The sequence below is a fragment of the Mustela nigripes genome, chromosome 2 (assembly GCF_022355385.1).
Source record: "Mustela nigripes isolate SB6536 chromosome 2, MUSNIG.SB6536, whole genome shotgun sequence".
NCBI classification, from domain to species: Eukaryota; Metazoa; Chordata; class Mammalia; order Carnivora; family Mustelidae; genus Mustela; species Mustela nigripes.
Window position 1 is genome coordinate 66,286,960 of NC_081558.1, and position 23,594 is coordinate 66,310,553.

At 36.0% G+C, this 23,594-nt stretch overlaps 1 protein-coding gene across 2 annotated transcripts in view; it reads right to left on the reverse strand.

Moving 5' to 3' along the window:
* PDCD6IP (programmed cell death 6 interacting protein) overlaps positions 1 to 23,594 on the reverse strand; it is an 82,310-nt gene that overhangs the window by 27,429 nt on the left and 31,287 nt on the right. Inside the window, exons 5-11 of one of the 2 annotated variants that reach the window (XM_059390616.1) lie at positions 21,537 to 21,690; positions 20,256 to 20,356; positions 17,462 to 17,593; positions 11,928 to 12,150; positions 10,798 to 10,921; positions 8,581 to 8,758; positions 649 to 760 (exon numbers count right to left, since the gene is read on the reverse strand). In XM_059390616.1, coding sequence (XP_059246599.1) covers positions 649 to 760; positions 8,581 to 8,758; positions 10,798 to 10,921; positions 11,928 to 12,150; positions 17,462 to 17,593; positions 20,256 to 20,356; positions 21,537 to 21,690 — 1,024 coding nt within the window. The remainder of the gene's footprint in view (positions 1 to 648; positions 761 to 8,580; positions 8,759 to 10,797; positions 10,922 to 11,927; positions 12,151 to 17,461; positions 17,594 to 20,255; positions 20,357 to 21,536; positions 21,691 to 23,594) is intronic. The other variant, XM_059390617.1, reaches the window with a different exon arrangement.

Here is a 23,594-nt window from a genome sequence, read left to right on the forward strand (position 1 = left end):
CATCGGGCTCTCTGCTCGGCGGAGAACCTGCTTCCTCCTCTCTTTGACTGCCTCTCAGCCTACTTATAATCTCTGTCTGTCAAATAAATAAATAAAATCTTAAAAAAAAAAAAAAGAATTTTTTAGAATTTGGGGGGCACCTGGGTGGCTCAGCCAGATGGGTGTCCAACTCTTGATTTCGGATCAGGTCGTGAGATCAAGCTCCAGGTCGGGATCTGTGCTCATAAGGAGTCTGCTTGAGATTCTCCTTCTCCTGTACACACACCCCTACCATGTGCTCAATCATTTTTAAAAAAGAATTTTTCAGAATTTTTAAGAATCTGAATTTCTTATAATGAACATGAATCACCTCTGTTATTTATTTTTTATCTCACCCTGAACTGAGGGGAAAAAAACCTGCGTTTTCAAAATAGCAGTTTCAGTAAAAACAGGTTTACAACAGACCCTAATTTAATCAAGCAAAAATGTGGATCCAAACTGGGAATTTATATGGGCACCTGGATGACTCAGTCAGTAGAACATGCAACTCCTAATCTCACGACTGTGAGTTCAAGCCCCACGTTGAGTATAGAGATTATTTAAAAATAAAATCTTAAAAAAGAAAAATTGGGAATTTATTCAAGTAAAAGCCACTTATATACATTTTACCTGCTCTTAAAGGCTTATAGAGTTCATTAGATGGTGTCCTTTGCCAGCGTTCCTTGAATTTTGCTCTTAAATCATTGTCAGTTGCTTCTTCTTCATCTAACAATCTTAATGACTTTTAAAAAGAAGTAAAATAACAATGAAGTATCATTTCTGGTATAAAAAAATTAAAACATTTTTTAAATGATCAGACTCAATACTGGTTGAGGATTAATGGATGGGAATACCTCTACTTTACTGGCTGAACTATAAAATGGTACAATTTTTGTTGCACAAATCCAAGTTATAACATATTTAACAAACACTTATAAAATTTAAGACTAGGTTAGCCATTACCTTACTCAATAAATTAAAAAGTAAGATAAACTAAGAGATTATGTATATCCATACACAAAGGCTACTGTGAACAAAGATTCTTTCTAAGATTAAAATAAATAGAAAGCCTTAAGACCTTAGATGCCATAAACAAAACAAAGAGAAAGACGTTAACTTATCCACATGAAAATCAAAGATTCAGACTTTTATCCCAGTACAACAAACTAAAAAGTAACATGTACAAAATGGCTTCTGAATGTGTACCTGAGAAGACAGAAGAGTCGGGGGCCAGAACACAAGAAAGTGTTAATAATCTACCAGGAGAAATAAGTGCTAAAGCACAGGTACCTGCTAATCCCTGGCATCTTAGAGCAGAAGTCTACAAACTTTTCTGTCAAACACTAGAGTATTTTAGGTTTTGTGGACCTTTGTCGACCATCTCTGCCACATTTTTTTTTACAGCCCTCTAAAAACAGATTAAAATCATCTTTAACTAGTGAATCTCATAGAAATAGGTCACAAGCCAGAACTGGTCCACTGTACATAGTTCACCAACTATACAGTTCACTACTGGCTTAGAATGTGAAGGTAACAGAACAGGAGCAGGACACAAGAAACATGGGTGGGGCTGCTATGAGTGGATGTCCCATCAAAGGCATTACCCTCCCACAGACTGGGATACTTCCACATGGGTGACACTCACTGGATGAATTTTTTAAAACGAAGACTGCCTGACAAAGGAACTTTACTTGTGTTGGCTCTAAATAGAAAAGAAAAGAAATATCACCTAAGATTCCTATCAAAAGCCTATACTTAGGACTGGAAATCACACTACCTGTGTGAACAAAGCCTTAAGACATACCTCTGACAAAAAGGTTAACTACAAAATTAATAATAATAATAACAGTATAAAATAAAAAATAAAAATTCTCTAGAAGAATTCACTTTAAAACCTAGAACTCAACGAATTCCCACATATAAAGTTCCAGGAAATGTGAATTCATAATTTAAAAAAAAAAATCATTGAACATTAAATGCAATGGAGTATTTTGGACTAGATCTTGAAAAAGAAGGGCACTGATGGACTAACTGGTAAAATCTGAGTAATAATATTGTACCAATGTTAACTTCTGAGTTTTAACAAATGAACCATGGCTACCTAAGATTTTAACTCTAAGGGAAGCTTGGTAAAGAACTCTGTACCAAATTTGAAACTTTTTTGTTAAGTCTAAAATTATTCAAAATTAAAGTTTTAAAATGTAAAAGCAAGAACACATACAAAAAAAACCACCAAACTCAAGAGGAAACAAACCATGGTGAGCAAGAGTCAGCAAAAGGAACAAATCACAGAACCAAACCACAAAGACAAGAGATACTGGAATTATAAGATAAAGATAAAATATATTTAATATGTGTTTAGAGTAAAAGATAAATTGAAAGTGTGACACAGGAGAAGGAGAACAGAAAGAACTGAAAAAAGGACTAAGTTAGAATTTCTAGAGATGAAAAACATAATAAAATTAGGAAGCTAATCACTACTTAAAAGCTGCTAAGATATAACTGAAAAGGATCAGCAAATGGGAGAAGAATAGGAAGAAATTATAGACAATAAAGCAGAGAGCAACAGAAAATAAGAAGCTTAAAAGACATGGAAAATAAAGTTATGGGCTCCTGGGTGGCTCAGTAGGTTAAGCATCCAACTCTTGATTTTTGGCTCAGGTCATAGTATCAGGGTCCTGGGATCCAGCCCATTTCAGTCTCTGTGCTCACAGGGGAGTCTGTTTCTCCCTCTACACCACCCCACTAACTCTCTCTCTCTCTCAAATAAATAAATAAAATCTTCAAAAAAAGAAAATTAAGAAGAGTCAGCTTAAATATAATTAGCAACCCGGAAAGAATTACTAATGACAATAGGGAGAAAGAAATGTTCCAGGAAATGAAAACTAAGAATTTTCCAAGATGGATGAAAAGATTCAATTCCTCAAATTCACTGAATCCAATAAAGTATCAGTATCAAGCAATTTAAATGGAAGAAAATCCATACCCAGACACAACATAATAAACTTTAAAGAAGAAAAGAGTCCACAACTTCTATGCAAGTTTAGAAAGAGAGAGAGAGAGAGGAACTATGCAATAAAACCAGGAAAAAGTGGAAATGGGGGTGGGAAAGAATAAAAGAGAAAGAAACATATAGGAAGAAAAAGAGACAAGTAGAAATTACAAAATATAGCAGAAAATGAATAATATGAATAATCAGTTAATATAAATGGACTTAACCCTCCACAGAAACATATAAAGGCTGTCAAACAAAATTAAGAAGAAAACTTCTGCTACGTGCTATTTACAAGACACAGCCACAAGGGTAAACAAGTTGAAAGTCAAAAACATTACAAGAAAACTACAGATCAAATATATAAATACAGATGCACAGTGCTCAAAAAAATACTACCAAAGCAAATCCAGCAGCAAATTAAAAGGATTATATTCTGGGACACCTGGTGTCTCAGTCAGTTATGCATCCAACTCTTTGATTTCAGCTCAGGTCATGATCTCAGTCATGAGATCAAGTCCTGGCATCAGGCTCTGCACTGAGCATGGAGCCTGCCTAAGAGTCTCTCTCTCTCCCTTACCTCCTGCCCCTCCCTACCCCACTTCCATATGCAAGCACTCTCTCTAAAAACAAAAACAGAAACAAAAAACAAAGGATTATATATCATGACTAAGTAGAATATCCTAAGAATGCAAGGATGGTTAAAATCAAAAAACCAATTAATATAATACTCTGTATTAACAGAATGAAGGAAAAAAATGTAAGAACATGTCAAGATGTAGAAAAAATATTTGACAAAATCCAATGTCCTTTTATGATTAAAACAACAACAACAACAACTCAACAAACTAGGAATAGGAAAGAACTTCCCTCAACCTCATAAAGGACATCTATGAAAAACCCACAGCTAACGTCAACAGAGTGAAAGTTGGGAAGCTTTCCCCTAAGATCAGGTACAAGACAAGAACATCTGTTCTCACCACGTCCATTTAACACTGTAGTGGTCAGGGCAATTAAGCAAGAAAAAGAAATAAAAAGACATCCAAAAAAGAAGTAGTAGAACAATCTCTACTTGCAGATTACATGACCTTAATGAAGAAAATTCTAAGGAATTCACAATATAACCATTAGAGATAATAAACAAACTTAGTAAAGTTACAGAATACAAAATCAACATACAAAATCTATACTCTATACACTATACTCTAGCAATAAACAATCCAAGAAGGAAATTAAGACAATTCCATCTACAATAGCACCAAAAGAATTAAATACTTAGGAATAAATTTAACCAAGGAGGTGCAAGACTTGTACATTAAAAGCTACTAAACACTGCTGAAAGAAATTAAAGAAAACCTAACTAAATGGGAAGACATTCTGTTCATATTCATGTATTGGAAGATTTAATATTGTAAAGATTGGCAATACTCTCCAGGTTGGTCTAAACATGCAGTGCAATTCCTATCCAACTATTAACTTTAGGATTTCCTATATATAAAGGTTAAATCAAAACCACAATGAGATACCACTTCATACCCACAGTATGGTTATAATTAAAAAAACAGAACAATCAGGGGCACTTGGGTGGCTCAGTCAGTTAAGCGTCTGCCTACAGCTCAGGCCACAATCCCAGAATCCTGGGATTGAGCCCCATATCAGGCTCCCTGCTCACTGAGGAGCCTGCTTCTCCCTCTGCCTGCTGCTTCCCCTGCTTGTGCTCTCTTTCTCTGACAAATAAATAAAATTAAAAAAAAAAAACCTGAACAATTTAAGGGTTGGAAAGGTAATGTAAAGAAACTGGAACCTTTACACACTGCTGGTAAGAATGTAAAATGGTGCCATGGCTCTGGAAAAACAGTTTGGTAGTTCCTCAAAAAGCTGAACATTGAATTCCTGTATGACCCAAAAACTCCCCTCTTCTGTATATACCCAAGAGAATTAAAAACAGGTGCTTAAGAAAAAAAAACCTGTTCACAAATAGCATTATTAATTACCAAAAAAGCAAAATTACCAATATTTATTACTGACAAATAAACAAAATGTGATATATCCGCACAATGAAGTGTTAGCAATAAGAAGAAATGAAATGCTGGCACTACAACATGGATGAACCTGGAAACATTATTCTAAGTGACATAAGGTCAAAGTGCACATACCATTTCTGATTCCATTTATATGAAATGTCCAAAATAAGCAAATCCACAGAGACAGAATCAGAGTAGTGGCTGCCAAGAGCAGGGACAAGGAGGAATGAGTAGTAACTGCTAGTGAGTCTGGAGTGAGTGCTAGCGAGAATGGAGTTTCCTTGGGATGATGGAAACTGAAATTAGACAGTGTTGGTGCTTGCACAATACCGCAGACATACTAAGAACCACAGTCCTGTACACTGTAAAGAGGTTAAAATGAATTTTGTTATGCAAATTTTAACCTCAAAAACAGACATGCAGTTGTGAAATAAATACAGGAGATTTTTTTAAAGAATCAGGTATGTTGAAACAAGAGATATCAACAAATGAAAAACAACTTTCAAGGTGGCTGAAAAGCACAAAAAGCACACTAAATAACCAATTAATGAGCTGGAAGGCCAGCCTGAGCCAGTCTTCCAGGAAGAATGAGAGCACAAAGACAAAAAGAAGAAATGTTGAAAGATAGGAAAACTGATCATCACCAGAAGAACTACCACCCATCTGACAGAAATCCATTAAGAGAGGGCAGAGAAAAAAAAGTAACTAAAGAAAAAGAATCCACGGGCAGGAATCCAAGGTTAATAGGGCCCCACAGTTCCCTAGTGAAGATAAATTTATCATTAAAAAAAAAAAAAATAGTGAATACTTAAATATTTTTGAAAATCAGCCCTAATTTCTAAAAGCTACCAGAGAGAAATGAACACTCAAAAAGAGGTCCAGCTTCACAACCTTACTTCTCTCAACTCACAACTTAATTAAAATGAGATTTTCCAAGTACAGCTGACAGAGTACCAGTGACTACTTCACAAGGTTGTTAGAAACATCAAATAAGATAAACAAAAGTACCTCATATTAAGATAGGCAGACAACAGACATATACCATACACGTTAATAATGCCAGTTTTTAATTATAAGTTTTTTACACATTAGTATTTCTAATGAAGATGCTGCTCACAACTGATACACAGCATTTCAATAGACAATGTTCTTTTCCAAAACTTGTTTCAAAATCAAATACGATTCTTCTAATCAATGACATCTTAAAATCAAGGATATATAGTAATATTTAAATAACTACTAAGCAGCAGGCACATGCCTGATCCTACTTCACAGCTATTTTATGTGATAAATATTATTATCCCATTTTCTTCCATAAGTAAACTGAGACATGAAGATGTTAAGTAATCTGCCCAGGGCCACACTAACAATAAAAACTGGGGATCAAGTTCAAATATAAGTCCAATATTCAATAATGGTTTATTGTAACTTTTACCTACTAAATGCCCCAGACTGCTACTGACTTGCTATACCTGCATTTTCCAGTGTTTGTCTTTTCCCATCAGACAATTACTTCTTGCTGCTTTCACAAACTTGTGATCTTAAACACTACTCTCCATTTTTTTCTCTCTTTATCTACTATTCTAACATCCTTTCAAGTGCAACACCAGATAACAAGCTTGCTTAATCTAACAATCAACAAATTTTAAAGGACTATAAGGCATTCTCATGAATAAATCTATGACCTTAAGAGCGGTCTCTGTCAAATATTAATGTGCAGGGGTGCCTGAGTGGCTCAGTGGGTTAAAGCCTCTGCCTTCAGCTCAGGTCATGTTCTCAAGCCCCAAATCGAGCTATCTGCTCAGCAGGGAGCCTGCTTCTTCCTCTCTCTCTCTCTCTGCCTGCCTCTCTGCCTACTTGTGATCTCTGTTTGTCAAATAAATAAATAAAATCTTTAAAAAATATATATTAATGTGCACATGGAACACCATGGGATCTTGTTAAATGCAGCTCCTAATCCAGAAGGTCTGAGATAAGGTCTAAGATTCTGCATGTCTAGCAAGCTCAGCACAGCAAGGCTTTGGTACTGAACTACGTAACATCAATTCTGTTTGCTTTCAATTTTCTTTTTATTGACTATATCTACATAGATGAGGTTGATAACACTGCTGGTGTAATTAATGTAGAACCCCTCATGAATCAGATTCCAAAGGCCAATACTGCAAGTAAGTTTTCATTTAAGTTTCCAATAGCTAATATGCCATTATCAGTTTATCATTTAGTATAGTCATAATAATCCTTTTAAAAGGCAATCCTTAAAAAAAAAAAAAAAAGGGAGGCAAATATTCTCATCCCCAAGGTTCACACTGTCTCAAGTACAGATGACCCCTGCATAACATAGTTTGAACTTTATAGGTCCACTTGTAAGTGGATTTCCTACAGTACAGTATTATAAACGTTCTGATTTTTATGATTTTCTTTGATTTTAATAACGTTTCCTTTTTCTAGCTTCCTTTAATCTAAGAATGCCATATATAATATATGTAACATACAAAATATGTGACAGTCAACTGTTTATGTTACCAGTGAGGCTTCCAAAGTCAACAGCAGGCTATGAGTAGTTATGTTTGGGGGAATCAAAAGTTATACTCATATTTCTTACTGCATGGGGGGTTGCCACCCCGTGTTGTTCAAGATAAACTATACCCCTTCCCCAGAGTACTTGGAAATGATAGATACATTCTTTGAAAATTAACTGAAAAATTAAAACATGGATTAAAGCACTGACAACAGAAGTTAACTAAAAAACATGACTCCTAGGGACGCCTGGGTGGCTCAGTCAGTTAAACGGCTGCCTTCGGCTCAGGTCATGACCCCAGCGTCCTGGGATGGAGTCCCACATCGGGCTCCTTGCTCCGCAGGGAGCCTGCTTCTCCCTCTGACTCTGCCTGCCACTCTGCCTGTGCTCGCTCTTGCTCTCTTTCTCTCTCTCTGACAAATAAATAAATAAAATCTTTAAAAAAAAAAAAAAAAACGGACTCCTAAACTGGTAAAAGCCAATGTAACCATTTTGACTATATTTATCACTAAAGAAAGAAGTGAATCAATGTGGGGAAAGACATGAAGGCACAGTAAAAGAATAATACTGTCAAACAGCTGACTTCAGCCAAAAAACTTCCTATTGATAAAATATGTTCTCTCTACTGAAAGATGGATGTGGTGGGCTTATAAAACACTTGAAGGCCTAACTTCCTTAGTCTGATTCCACATTTACCAAGAAATCTAATATTTCAAAGAACTCATTAGTTATGAAGGCTCTGAACAGTTTGTATGATTGTAATTTCTCACAGTATATCAATATTACATCATGGTCCATGAGTTTCATTAATGTGCATTTATAAACCCTTAAGACATGTATGAACCCGTTCTCACTCAATGAGAATTCCTCTGGGAAGCTGAAAGGCAGTTCTGGGTCACATTAACTTCATCAGGATGGTGAGTATTACCCTACAAAACCCAAGAGAAGAAAGCATCCAGTCCTAATCCCTGCTGGACACCAAGTGGCAAACAGTTTTTACTTGAAAAAACAAATTTCTTAAAACATACCTCATCTAGGATTTCTCTATTTCTTTGTAGTAGTTCAGGAAGCTCTTTAATCAGCTGATCAACAGTCTGGATGCCTCCCTGTTCAATCACAGACGTGGACTTAGTCAATATAGACTGAGGTACAGTATCTCCAGATACATCTTCAATTGCTGCTGGAAGATTAAGGGAAGCTAACACCCTGAAAAAAAATGAGATACTATGTCATCTAGAGGTCTAAATCATCTTTAAAAAATTAATCTCCTATATATCCTAATCAATAGCAATGAAGTTTTAGCACCCCAAAAAAGCTGAGTACCCTCATCAATGGAAAAATAAAGATAAAGGGGGAAAAAAGGAAAAAAAAATAGTGATTGATAAAATGAAAACAAAACTGTCAAATAATTAAGTTCACAGTTCAGAATTAAAAACCAAAAAGTAAGAAATGCACATTAAAAAATACTAGCTACCGGGGCACCTGGGGGGCTCAGTGGGTTAAAGACTCTGCCTTTGGCTCAGGTCATGGTCCCAGGGTCCTGGGATCAAGCCCCGAGTCAGGCTCTCTGCTCAGCAGGGAGCCTGCTTCCTCCTCTCTCTCTCTGCTGCCTCTCTGCCTACTTGTGATCTCTGTCAAATAAATAAATAAATAAAATCTTAAAAAAAAAAATACTAGCTACCGTGGGCTCACAGCTCAAACTTAACTTCTTTCAGTCTAAGTAATTAAAAGACAAAATCTGAGGCAGCTGGGTGGCTCAGGCAGTTAAGCATCTGCCTTAATGATCCCAGGATCCTGGGACTAGTCCCCCACTGGGTTCCTTGCTCAGCAGGGAGCCTGCTTCTCCCTCTCCCTCTGCCCTTCTCCTTTTGCCCCTCTCCCAGCTCTTGCTTGCTTTCTTTCTCTCTCTCCCTAATAAGAATAAATAAATAAAATCTTGAAAGAAAGGAAGTCTCAAAGATATGTATCTGACATAGGACTTGCTGTAAAATACATAAAGAACACGAAAAACTCAATTTTTAAAAATGAGCTAAAAATTCAACGGACACTTCACAAAACATATATAAATGCTAATAAGTACATGAAGAGTTACTCAACACCATTAGTAATCACAGGAATACAAATTAAACCACAGTGTGATACTGCTACACACACACACTAAAATGAATAAAAATGAAAAGACTGACAATACTAAGTGCTGCTGAGCGGGTGGGAATATGATCTGGAATAACCACTCTGGAAAACAATCTGGCTATTCTGCATAAAGTTAAGCATACACCAACCACACAACTCAGCAATTCTAATCCTAACTATTCACCCAGGGAACTAAAACATGTCCACACAAAGATTTATGCATCAGTGCTCACAGCATCTGTAATGTCCACCATCAGTGAATACAGAATCAACAAATTGTTATTTAACTATAAAATGAAATACTGCTCAGTAATAAAAAGGACCAAACTGATATAAACATAGATGAATCTCAAATTATTATGCTAAGTGAAAGAAGTCCAACACATTCTGAGTATATACTGTATATGCAATAGGTACTATAAATACTATAGCAACACTACAATATGCTATATACTGTAATGTACATATGATATAATACACATGCTATAATAATTACATTTATAGTAAACTGCATAAAGTAAAACTAACCTAGAGTGACAAGGAGCAGAGAGCAGTGGCTAAGGGCCAGGGGAAGAAGGACTAAAGTGAAAGAGGCATGAAGGAACTTTTTAGGGTGATGGAAACGTTCTCTACCTTGATCATGGTGGTGGTGGTTACACGGGTATGAACATTTATCAGAAAGAAGTGAACTATACACTTAAAACAAGTGTATTCTGTTGCATTTTATTGAAAATTATACTTAAGATATTTTAAAAAATCAATGAATTATTTTAAGCCTTAATCCACCAGCAACAAAAACTGGATAAGAATACTGAATATACCATGTACTTTAACTTACAAGTATAAATATTCCCTAAAATGCAAATCAGTAGCCAAAACTACTCTCTTTGTTTCAGTAATCAAATTTATTCCAAATACATTTACTAGGACTTAATAAATACACAGCAGCCACAAGAAGTGCACATAGGTGTGTATTTGCGATCTCACATATTCTTGACATTCATCTGCAAGCTCAGAAAACTAAAATGTTCATGAACTATTTAGTTATAAAACACTCAAACAGAAACATTAGAACTTTAGAGATACATTCATGGAAGTTAAGCTCTACCTACCCATTTGCCAAAGTCGTGGCTTCTCTCATTTGAGCAATTGATCTGTTAACCAAGTCAGCTTTCCTCTGATTATAGGCAGCCAGTGACTGCTGTACTGACACAGGAACCATAGTCTCAAACAAATCTAAAATTAGGAATGAAAATTTCAACAAAATTTCAAGACAAAACACTTGTAAAGTGAATGTTCATATTCCCTTTCCAATATTCACAGAAAAAGTCTACAAATACTTAAAAATCAAAACCAAATCACTATTAAAAGTACAATAATGAAGAGGATTTTTAGATCACTATATTCAGGGACAATGACAATGAAAGCTTTCTTTTTCTTTGATCTTAATTTTCTTAACTTTTTAAGATGTGTCTGTCATTGACATTTTAAGATCTTTGGTAAAGAAGACTTACATGTAAGAAAACACACTGTTCATTTGCTGATTAAGTAGCCTACAGTGCCATGGTTTGATTTCCAGCTCCTTCCACCACTTCCTAGCTCTGAAACACTGGACAAAATTACTTAAGCACTCTGTGAATCAATAACCTCATCAGTCAACTGGGGATAACAGTACATATCTCATGGGACTACTGCTAGAATATGAATTCTGAGCTAGCATCTGTATTTAAGAGAATCCCTGGCACACAGTAAACACATCTTGTTTGCTAAGTAGAAAACAGTAAGATAATCATCCTTTCCCAATAATTTAGAATATTAATCTTGGGATTTCAGCTAGACTACTATATACTGAATGTATCTACAACATTCAAGGATAATATTTACTTCATACAACCATGACTCCATAAGTTTATATATTTAAAGTCGTATTTATGAATGTTCATTTTTAATGGCAGACTCTTAAATCAATAACAAATGTTAACAAAATGACAAATGCTTCAAGTCTGTCATTACTCAGTTTCAAATTCTCTGTTGTATACAGATACTTTATTACCATTTACTCTCCCTCTTGAAATTTCACTATAGATACACCACTTCATTTTTATTCTCATATTCATTTTAAACATGAATGCAAATCATATTCAAAGCATACAATAGCAGTTATATGATTTCAGCTTAAAAAAACAGATTAAACTGGGGGAAAGATGAGTAACATTAAAGTGTATTTGAATACTTGACATACCAGTGAATTTCTGGCTGATGGGTACACTGACTGGGGTAGATTTCACAAGTGTGGCTTTGCCAATAGGGTCTAGATCTTTAAGGTCTGGAACTCGATCATGATAAATGAAGTCATTATCCTTCTTTGCTGCAGAAAGGGCACGGCTGATTTTGTCAGAAAAATCTTTCACATTAACATATTCATCATAGCGAGATGCCACTGTCTTAATCAATTCTGCTGCATGCTAAAGAGAAAATGTTAAAAAAAAAAAAAAAGAAAGAAAGAAAAAAGTTTTCTTTTTTTCAACCAAGGATCCAAGCATTAGTTTTTCAAAACAATCTTTGAGGACTTGTATTTCCAGCAATGTGGTCAACAGAATAATGTCGAAACTACCCCATCACAAAATACCAAAATATCAAAAACAAAGAATAAACATAGCCAACATCCCTCTAAACACATGGGTGAATTACCAGTAAAGTAAAAGAAACCCATGGGCCAATAAGAATAAACTGACAGTGAGGGAGGCTGGCTGTCAAATATTTCTGTATCCCAAAAGACTAGCAATTAAAACGCATTAGAAGTGGGGCACCTGGATGACTCAGCGAGTTAAGCATCCAAATCCTGTTTTCAGCTCAGGTGGTGATTTCAGGGTTGTGGAACTGAGCCCCACATCAGGCTCCATGCACAGCAGGGATATTGCTTCTCTCCCTTTTTCTCTCCCTCTCCTTCTGCCTCTCTCCCAGCTTGTTCATGCACTATTTCTCTCTCTCTGATAAATAAATCTTTAACACACACACACACACACACATTAAAAGCTCTCATGGAACCTGAAATACAGAGACATATCGATCTACTGAGAAACATGCCCTCACCTCACATAGAGGCAGGAACCTTGAAGAGCTACTCCAACAGTGAAAGGATGAATCATGAAAAAATGACCCAGCCAACACAGGAAGGCAACGAAGAAGCATATTATCTCAGTATCAACAGGAGTATATATATATATATTTTTTTTAAAAAGGTCTATCATAATTCATAACATGAGCAAATGCCTCACGTAAATGTAGGGCTCAAACTGCATTACCTAGGTGGTTTCAGATACAGTAACATCAGATAAAATGGGCAATAAAGCCAAAATCATCATTAGGGATAAATTAAGTACTTAATGCTTAACATGTGCCAATTTGCCAGAAAGACATAAAACTTCTTATACTTTGCATTTAATAAATCTCTATGTATATAAACAATTAAAATGCAAAATGGATAAATCTACCCCTCATCAGAGGGGAAAACTTTAACATTCCTGTCTCAACATGACAGACCAAGTAAACAAAAAAATTATTAAGATTACAGAAGATCTGAACAGCACAAAAAATGAGTTTGATTTATGAGATATTGAGAACCCTGGAGTCCACAATTAGAGAATATATAGTATCCTCAGACACAGGGAACATGTATACAGAATAACCACTGAAAATAAAGCAAGTATGAAACACCGAATTATAGAAATAAATGAACAGCTTAATGATATAGAAATACAAGAATGGTTTAAGAAAACCTACTTCTATAATTCTCCAAATAATAAATTTTTAAAAATCAAATTATCTACACAGATATTGAAAAAGCACTGATAATATTCAATATTCAACACTGATATTTTTGAAAATCTTGGTAAAATCAAAATAGATATTCAATCTCTTAACATGATAAAATCTTAACCCCCAAAGCTAATATACTTAGCAGAAAAATTTAAGAAACCATTCCTAGAGTCAAAATAAAATGGTATCATCAACAACCACAGAGTATGTCAAAACAAGATCAAAAAAAAAAAAATGAAATCAGACATATGAAATTTAAAAAAGGAAAAAAATCATTTACAGGTGATGTATTTGTATATCAGGAAAACCTAAAAGTCAACTACACTATTCTAAATAATGAGAGAGGTGGCTTAGATGCAAAATCAACAGAGCAAAACAAAAGCTCCATCTTCAATGGAAACTAGGAGATGGAAAATATACAAATTTAAATCACTTATCACATTTGATTTGTAAATATGTGGTCAAATAGCAAAGTTAGTACTACAGTATTCAGATATACTGAACACACTGGAGAAAAAAGGGACTACTAAGCTCCCCTCCCCCCATGAGCGGAAATGACTTTAAGCAAATCTGAAAATGATGAAATGAAATGAAGTAACAAGTGCCAACAGATGATAAAGGCAAAGCCAAATGGCCCATGTCAGCCACCAGGGGTCACAGGAAAAACCAAAGTGCATCCCAAGCGGGAACTACTGAGAGCAAGAGGCTGATTAATCAAAGGCAGAGAGGCTGGGGGAAGTAGACAAGAGGAGTGAAAAGCAGGGAGAAAGAACAAAGGGGGTAAGCACTCAGAAAAGGCCAACAAAATAAACTCTCAAAGCAGACACACCACTCTACAAAGCAAAGGCTGTGAGGGATTCAGGGAAACACAGATTTGGAGGTTAACAGTCCTTCCTCAACCAGTCTAGGTTTATAGAGACAAAGAAGTGAAACTGAGGAGGGTGCCCTTACACAAAGAGGCATGAAACACTCCCAAGGGCCATTCCCCCACTCAGGAGCCTCTTGCTATCTATCAGAATCAATCCTCATTCAAATACAAGTAACCAATACAGCATGCCATCTGCCTCAACACAAAGAAACCAAGAGGAAAAGGATGAAAATGAGCATATAAGTAAGTTTCCAACAGGTAATAAAAATTCACCGAAGAAATGTTGTCACAAAGCAGATGAAAACAGCATGCTAAAAAAACTAAAATAAACTAAAAAACTTAAGGGTATAATCATAGTATCAAAAGAACACAAAATATGAACAGAGGACCAGATGGTCCAGACAACAGTGAATGAACAGCAGATAGCAAGAGAATGTGCAATAGGAACTGACAGAACTCAAGCAAGAAAATGAAGAAAAACTCAAAATCACTTTTAAAGATTGAAATATTTACACAAGTAACAAAAAAGAGATGAGACATCACAGACACCATTTAAGAAACACACAATCCAAGAAAGTGAGGAAAATTCAATATGGCAGTCAAGGAGAGGGAGGCAATTACAAATTAAAGATTTGTAAAACACATCAATCAAATACAATGTGAGGACCTTGTATGGATCCTGATTTGCACAGACCAACTGTAAAAAAACAGTAAGAAAAAATCCGGGAAAACTAAACTAGGTCTGGATAAATTATATTACTAATAATAGTTATTAACCAGTTATTAACCTTGCTGAGTGGGATGACATTGTAGTTCTAGAGTTTTAAGTCTTATCTGTTAGAGATATATAGTAAAGGATGAAATATGTGAAATACTCCAAGAAAATAAGAGGGGAAGGGGAAATAAATGAAACACAAATAGCAAAATACTGATAACCATGGGCCCCAGATATTTGATGATTCATACATTACATAGATTTTTTTTTTCAAATTTTCCATAGTAAATATTTAAATCAAAAAAAAACATATAGGGCGCCTGGGTGGCTCAGTGGGTTAAGCCACTGCCTTCGGCTCGGGTCATGATCTCAGGGTCCTGGGATCGAGTCCCGCATCGGGTTCTCTGCTCAGCAGGGAGCCTGCTTCCTCCTCTCTCTCTCTCTGCCTGCCTCTCTGCCTACTTGTGATCTCTCTCTGTCAAATAAATAAATAAAATCTTTAAAAAAATATATAGAGAGAAGCATATACAAAAAGATCAGGAAAATTCAGAAATGAGAGATGGATACCTATCAGGCATCAAAACACTCTAAAGAGTCAATGACTAAAACTGTATAGAACTAGAACAATGAAAAGGAAAAAAGGTTTAGAAATAGACCCAAATATATATGACGAATTTAGTGTGTGACAAAGCCGAAATCTCAAGTCAGCGGAGTAAGAAAGTCACTGTAATAAATGGTTTGGGGAGGGGTGCCTGGGTGGCTCAGTGAGTTGGAGCCTCTGCCATGATCATGATCAGGAGGTCATGATCTCAGGGTCCTGGGATCGAGCCCCCCATTGGGCTCTCTGCTCAGCCTGCTTCCTCCTATCTCTCAGAATGTCTCTCCGCCTACTTGTGATCTCTGTCTGTCAAATAAATAAATAAATAAATAAATAGTTTGGGGACAAATGGGTAAGCCATCTGAAAAAAGGAAAACTGGATCCATACTGCACATATCAGGATAAATTTGAAGTGGATCAAAGATCCAAGTATAATATACAATAAATTACAGATGCATTATACTTTTATTATCAGCAATCCAATTTCTAGAAATTTAAGGTATGCCTGCTGCTGTGGACTAAACTGTTCACCCCACCCCAAAAATTCCTATGTTAACACTCTAACACTGAAAGTGATGGTACTTGGAGATGGGACTTTAAGAGGATTATGTTCTGATGAGGCCATGCGGGCAGAGCCCTCTTTATGGAATTAGTGCCTTTCAAAAGGATGAACCAGAGAATGTGCTCTCTCTCCTCCCCTTACCCATGTAAGGACACAGAGAGAAAATGGCCAACAGTCTACAAACCAGGAAGAGAACTCTCATGAGAACTCTCAACGAGAACGTAACCATGCTGACATCCTGGTCTCAGCCTCCACAACTATGAGAAAACAAATTCCTGTTGTTCAAACTCTCAATCTATGATTACGGAAGCCAGAGCCAAGACACCTGCTAAAATACAAAATGCCATGCGTACATAATTATTCACAGCAGTATTACTTGCACGAAACCTTGCAAACATGCAAGTATCCAGCAAAAGGGGACAGCAATAAACTTCTATTTATACAATGAAGCACACTTCAGCTCTAAAGAAAAATTAGGAAGGTGTCTCTATTGCTATATTATTATTGTTATTATTATTACTATTATTGTAAGTGCTGCCAAAGCAAGCACCGTATTGCTATATTAAAATGGAGATATTCAGGATATGCTGTTGCATGCTTAAAGCAAGACACACAACGCTATATGAAGCATAGTACCTCATATGTAAGAATGGGGAGAGTTAAGAACATGCATTGTGTGTATTATGTATGCAAGTGCATATATTTGCTTATATTTCAAAGAAAAAAATACTGAAAGGATTAAATGAGAATCTAATGGAAATCACGTTTAGGGCAGTGGGGAAAAAAGATGGAGGAAACAGAGAAGGCAAACAGAGAAAGATATAGTATATACCTTTACATATACCTAATTTTCCCAATTTTAAATTTCAAAAAATTTCAAGCCCACAGAAAAACTGAAAAAACAGAACAAGGAATAATAATAGAACCACACTTAGGTTCAACAAGTGTTAGCAATTTGTCATATTTGCTTTATCACTCTTTCCCATATATACACTTACATGTATTTTTTTTTTTTTGCAGGATCATTTGAATCTAAAGTTCGTCCATAAATATGTAAGCATACATCTGGTAAGAACAATCTCCTTAATATCTACAAACTACTATCACAACTAATAACAAGCAATACTTTCACAAAAACAGTTTTCTTAGGTTCTTCATTAATAAATTAAGTATATCTGACAGATACTCATTCTAGAGTAGTCCAAGAGACTCACCTGTAACCTTGCGATCTCTTCTCCAAATTTCTTCTGTTGCTTTGCCAGGATAGACTGGTGGTACTCAGCGTTGGCCTGCATGATACAGTGCTTTGCAGCCAAGACAGGGAACACCTCCTGGAAATAAAAATACTGACCAGGGGAGAGTCCAACCACACAAACCACCACAGACAACATGGGATGCAGGAAGAAAAAGGAAAAGGAGACAGAAATTAGAATCACCCCATTAATGGTTTAGAGATAGGTTAGTCATTAGGTGTAAACAGAGAAGACCACATGATTCTGCAGGAACTGAATTCAATGAATCCATCTTTTTTCTTCCAATTAAAATTAAGGGGTTTTTCTTTTGAACTGTAAAGCCAATTTAAGTTTTTTAAGTCTACAATCAAGCCATGAAGTCAACATTTTGTTTACAAAGACAGGAATGCATGCATTAGAAAGAGAAGGGAAACAGACATTCACAGAGGAATACCAAGCACAGGGCTTTAGAAGCTTTCTTATGAGTCCTTACCCAGCCCATAGAGTCAACTAAACCACCATTACTCACATACACTAATGAAAATGCTCTATAGCTGACTGTTTCGTCATGTTTAAAAGACAAAAGACAGTAAATTAAGTTCCCACTTACATTTATATCCTAAGAGAATTTTTTAATAAAGATGATTTCTAGCCATATAAAAATTTAGTATAAATGCTAACATTTCAGATCATATACTCAAAAACACAGAGCAAACAGACAAATGTACTAAATTAATACCTAACATGATGAAGTGTTATTTTTGCCCTAATTTGCTTTGAAAAAAATTCCAGTCAAAATTAGTTTTAAAAGACCCAAACACATGAACCAGAGAAGTACTTATTTCAGTAGATATTCTTCCAAAATGTCAAATCCTAGCCTGCAATCTTGCTGTCTTTAGGAAGTACATGACATATGAAATCCAAGAAATATACTAGGCAGTCATGGTCTAGACAAAAAAAATAAAGACAGTCAAAAACTCAAGTACTACCTGGTATGCTTTCCTGTGTCCCAGTGAATAATTTGCTAACTTCCTGGATCACTACTTGCAGATATTCCAGTTTTATAACTAGAATATGAAAATACCTTATGAGCTTTATTAGTAAAAAGGCAAAAAGGACATCTGAATTTCAAGCTGTACTCATGCCAGGTCTCAAGGTAAGGCTGGAGCAACTTGCTATTTAAACAGGAGATTTTCAAGGAATACCAGGAATGCTGCAGAGGTAGTTTCCAAGTCTTTGAAGGTGACATTCTTCTCTCCGTGACACGACTGAACTAATGGCCCAACAGGATGTAACGGTATACTGTGCAGCTGAACATGAGGTCTTTCAGATGAAAAAAAGGTGAGAGAAGATCCCAAGGCTCTTTTCAGGAGTAACAGTATTAACATCCAAGAGTCCTGGGCAAATATCTACTGATCTCTTGGTGTACTTTAAATCTCCAGGAATTCCTTCACATGAATTCCTAATTCTCTAATTTGCGCTGTTGAGATAATTTATGTGCTTTTTTACTTCACTAAAAAATTGTCTGCAATTTCATAATTTAAAAGATTCTTGGGGCGCCTGGGTGGCTCAGTGGATTAAGCCGCTGCCTTCGCTCAGGTCATGATCTCAGGGTCCTGGGATCAAGTTCCGCATCGGGCTCTCTGCTCAGCAGGGAGCCTGCTTCCCTCTCTCTCTCTCTGCCTGCCTCTCCATCTACTTGTGATTTCTCTCTGTCAAATAAATAAATAAAATCTTAAAAAAAAAAAAAAAAAAAAAAGATTCTTGAATGACATAAATCAATAAATTCTCCTACAAAAAATCATGTAACAAAAACCATATGCAGATATAGATAAAACCAATTACCTGAACATTTCTTTTTTTTTTTTTTTTAAGATTTTTATTTATTTATTTGACAGATAGAGATCACAAGCAGGCAGAGAGAGAGAGGAGAAAGCAGGCTCCCTGCTGAGCAGAGAGCCCCATGCGGGGCTCGATCCCAGGACCCTGGGATCATGACCTGAGCCCAAGACAGAGGCTTTATTAACCCACTGAGCCACCCAGGCGCCCCAATTACCTGAACATTTCTGAAAGAGTAGTTGAAACATACATTTCACACAATCTGTTAATTCCTTTTTTTAACCATTCTGAGTTCACTTGTCAGTCTAATCATCTGCTTTGTCATTTACAAATGATCATCACTGACTAGTCTTTTCAAATGCCACTTCAGAAAAGTTTACATTAAAACAATTAATACTCCCTGTGATGTGTGGTTTAAGATGGTTGTTTTCCTTAGCTGTCCAACAGCAGCCCAATTTTCTATCCCTGTTGGCAAAACTTACTTCTAATCAAAATATTAGATGAATTTGTTTCTTTTGCTTTTGTCTTTATGTCTGTTTTTGTGCCTTAAGACTCATCTTTAAGAAAACAGGACAAAAATTAAAAGAGTGACTAATCAAAATGCTCAAGTATTCATGCTTATAACCAAATCACCAATGAATCAGAACTACACAAATCTTCATGCGGTAAATTACTGGAGAGGTTCAAAAATTTCCAGAAAGAGTTTTAGCTTGGAAAAACAAATTTAGTTAAGAGTAGAAACAAAGGCATACCCTAAATACAAAAGAATTTTCCATGCATCCTAAATAATTTCTACAAATACATTCTCCAAATGCCTCTCCTAAAATTTCAAGTTTCTTTACAAAACATAATTTTCAATGCACCTTCTTATACACAAAAACATCCAAGTTATTTCCACATGCAAAATAACCAAGTGTTTACAAAAACAATAACTGACCTTGGGGAGAGTATCTTTGTACTGACACTGTTTAAAAGCATCACCAAAGTAATCTGCAGCCTGATTAGCCAATTTAGCTATGATGGCATCTTTCATTTTATCTGGAATAAAATATTAAATTGACCATTATAATTAAAATAAATATAAAATAATCATGTTAACAGTATAAACACCAAGATCACAAGTTTGTATATTTGTCTAAAAAAAAGTCCTTACTGATTAAATCAATTCTTCCACATAAAATTTAACCACTTTATAGGCAAATCCATAGTCAGAAAATAGGTTAGTGGTTGCCACGGGCTGGGAAAAAAGGAGAATGGAGAGGGGGTTTGGAGTTTGTTTCTGGGGTGACGATAATGTTTGAAAATAAGGGATAGTGCTAGTGGTTTCAAAACTCTGAATATACTAAAAAACAATCAACTGTAAATTTTAAATGGGTAAATTTTACTATATATTAATTCCATCTTACTATCTTACTATTAGCTGTTATTTTATAAGATAAAAACTATTCCAGTTCATATTGCTTCCATAAGATGACTGCTCTCTTATTTTCAATTTCTATGCACTTCCACAATCAGACCATATCCCAATCTCTCATACTAACTTACACGCCTCCTAAAAATTGTTTTTATTTCCTCATTCACAGAACCAGGGACTCTGTCTAGATGCTCCTTCTTATTAATTACATCTAGTTTAGAGTAGATCTCTTTGAAGAAACTCCTCTTGACTAATCAATCTAAAATTACCATGACTCCCCCAGTATCCTCACCCAAAGCCAGACCACCAGGCATTATTACATAATCTATTTTATTTTCTTTATACCAATTATCTCCCTTTAAAATCACCTTGGCTACTTAATTTCTTGCTTATCATCTTTCCCACACTAAAAATGTAAGCTTCCTGAAAGTAAGAATCTTATTTGCAACCTGTATCTAGAGCCTAGAGCAGTGACTGGCACACAGTACATACCCAATAAATATATGCTGAATGAATGAATTTTTGACCCACTACAAACCTACACAAATACTATTCCAGAGTTTAGTATTTTAAGACAATAGCTATCTATTTCATAAAATGCTTCAAACACAGCCTACATTCATAAATGTTCATTTGTACCACTTTAATTTCAGAAAAAGAAAGTTGAAAATTTTCAATAACCCATGTGTTAAGTTCAAAGAGGAAAGCTCTACACTGAGCATATTATATTCTAATCACCTTCCTATTTTAAAAGCTTATCACTTCTTTTCACATGCAACAAAATGGAGGAAAAATTACAATTACCTCTTGTGGCTTTTAAAAAAAATACTTCTTGGGCCTGTGCCAACATAATAAGACTGAGGGTCCCAACAGTATCTGGAGATATGTCCACAGTAGGCTCTCGATTTAAGGCAGATAAAACTGTCTCTTTAATATGTAAAAAGGCACCACTAGCAAACTACAGGAAGGAAAAAAAGAACTTCTTGAAATCTACAGAAACCCAGCCAAGACTTAATTTTCTACTATTACACACAAATCATTTCAAATGTTAATTTAGTTGAACAGTTACTATTTTTAAATTTTTATCTTGTTACAAATCTAAAAACAACTGACCTACAGACAACAATGCTGTACAGTTAACAAAAGATTTAACAAAGATTAAAAGTACACTGCAACAAAAATACAGTAACTTTAGAGGACAAATTGGTTAAATTTATTTTTAGATATACTTCCTCAAGACTAACATAAGAATAGAGGCAGGGATAAAACATGATTAAAATGCATTTTTTTTAAAGATTTTATTTATTTATTTGAGAGAGAGACAGTGAGAGAGAGCATGAGCGAGGAGAAGGTCAGAGGGAGAAGCAGACTCCCCGTGGAGCTGGGAGCCGGATGAGGGACTCGATCCCAGGATTTGGGATCATGACCTGAGCCGAAGGCAGTCGTCCAACCAACTGAGCCACCCAGGCGTCCCTTAAAATGCATTTAATACTAAAATGAGTTTACTTTGATCCCAAACAAATCCATCTGTCAAGTAATTAAACATGCCATACTTAGGGGAAACCTCAAATAGTACAGGTGCCTAGTCCTCTGAAGAACAGCGTTATTATCCACTGTAATGATTTCTTTCAAAGGTCCCTGGTGAAATGTTCCCCATCAGATTTTTTATTCCTGATTATATTTTGCTGAAGTTAACACAAAAATAACTGTTTTTTTGGTTTTTTTTTTAAGCTTTTATTTATTTATTTGACAGAGAGAGATCACAGTAGGAGAGAGGAAGGGAAGAAATCACAGAGAGAGAAAGGGAAGCAGGCCCCCTGCTGAGCAGAGAGCCCGATGTGGGACTCAATCCCAGGACCCTGAGATCATGACCCGAGCCAAAGGCAGCGGCCTAACCACCTGAGCCACCCAGGCGCCCCCAAAAATAACTGTTTTTATGAAACAAATGATCCTGGGAAAAAGAAAAACATCAGTCTGGGTTTAAAAGGTGTTGTGCGGGGTGCCTGGGTGGCTCAATTGGCTAAGCACCTGCCTTTGGCTCAGGTCATGATCCCTGACCTGAGCAGGGTCCTGGGATTGAGTCCACCACATCAGTAGTGTCAGGCTCCCTGCTCAGCAGGGAGTCTGGTTCTCCCTCTCCCTCTGCCCTTCCACCCTGCTCAGGCTCTATCATTCTCTCTCTCAAATAAATAAAATCTTTAAAAATAAATTAAGTAAGTAATTAAAGGTTTTGTGTATTATAGAGAGATGCTCTGCAGAGATAATTCAAGGTTAACTGTACTGAAAGTGAAAATCATGTTTTCTGCAGTCAGAAGTATAAAACTAGAGCATGTGCAAGAGGCGATGACCTGACCTTGCTCAACAAACTAAGAGAATCACAGACTAGAACAACAAAGAATCCAGTCTCTCTCACCAATCTTGGAAATGGAGGCCCACAGAGGTTATTAAAGAACACAACTAAGTCCACACAGCTTCTTGGTGGCAAACAGCCTAGACCGGCTTAGGATCTAGGTCTTCTTACCAATATTACCCCTCCCTTTCCATCACAGTAAGTGACCTACTGTGAATCACAGAAGTGACTCACAGGATGTAATGTTCTCAGTAATTAAGAATGCCCTCCAAGATATCACATGCCAGTTAACTGAGTTACAGTTAACAGAAAAGTAAATAATTAAGTTTACTTCATTTTCACATTTTATTTTTTTTAAAGATTCTATTTATTCATTTGACAGAGAGAGATTCATTAGGCAGAGAGGCAGGCAGAGATAAGAGGAAGCAGGCCCCCCACCAAGCAGAGAGCCCAATGTGGGGCTCTATCCCAGGACCCTGGGATCATGACCCAAGCCAAAGGCAGAGGCTTTA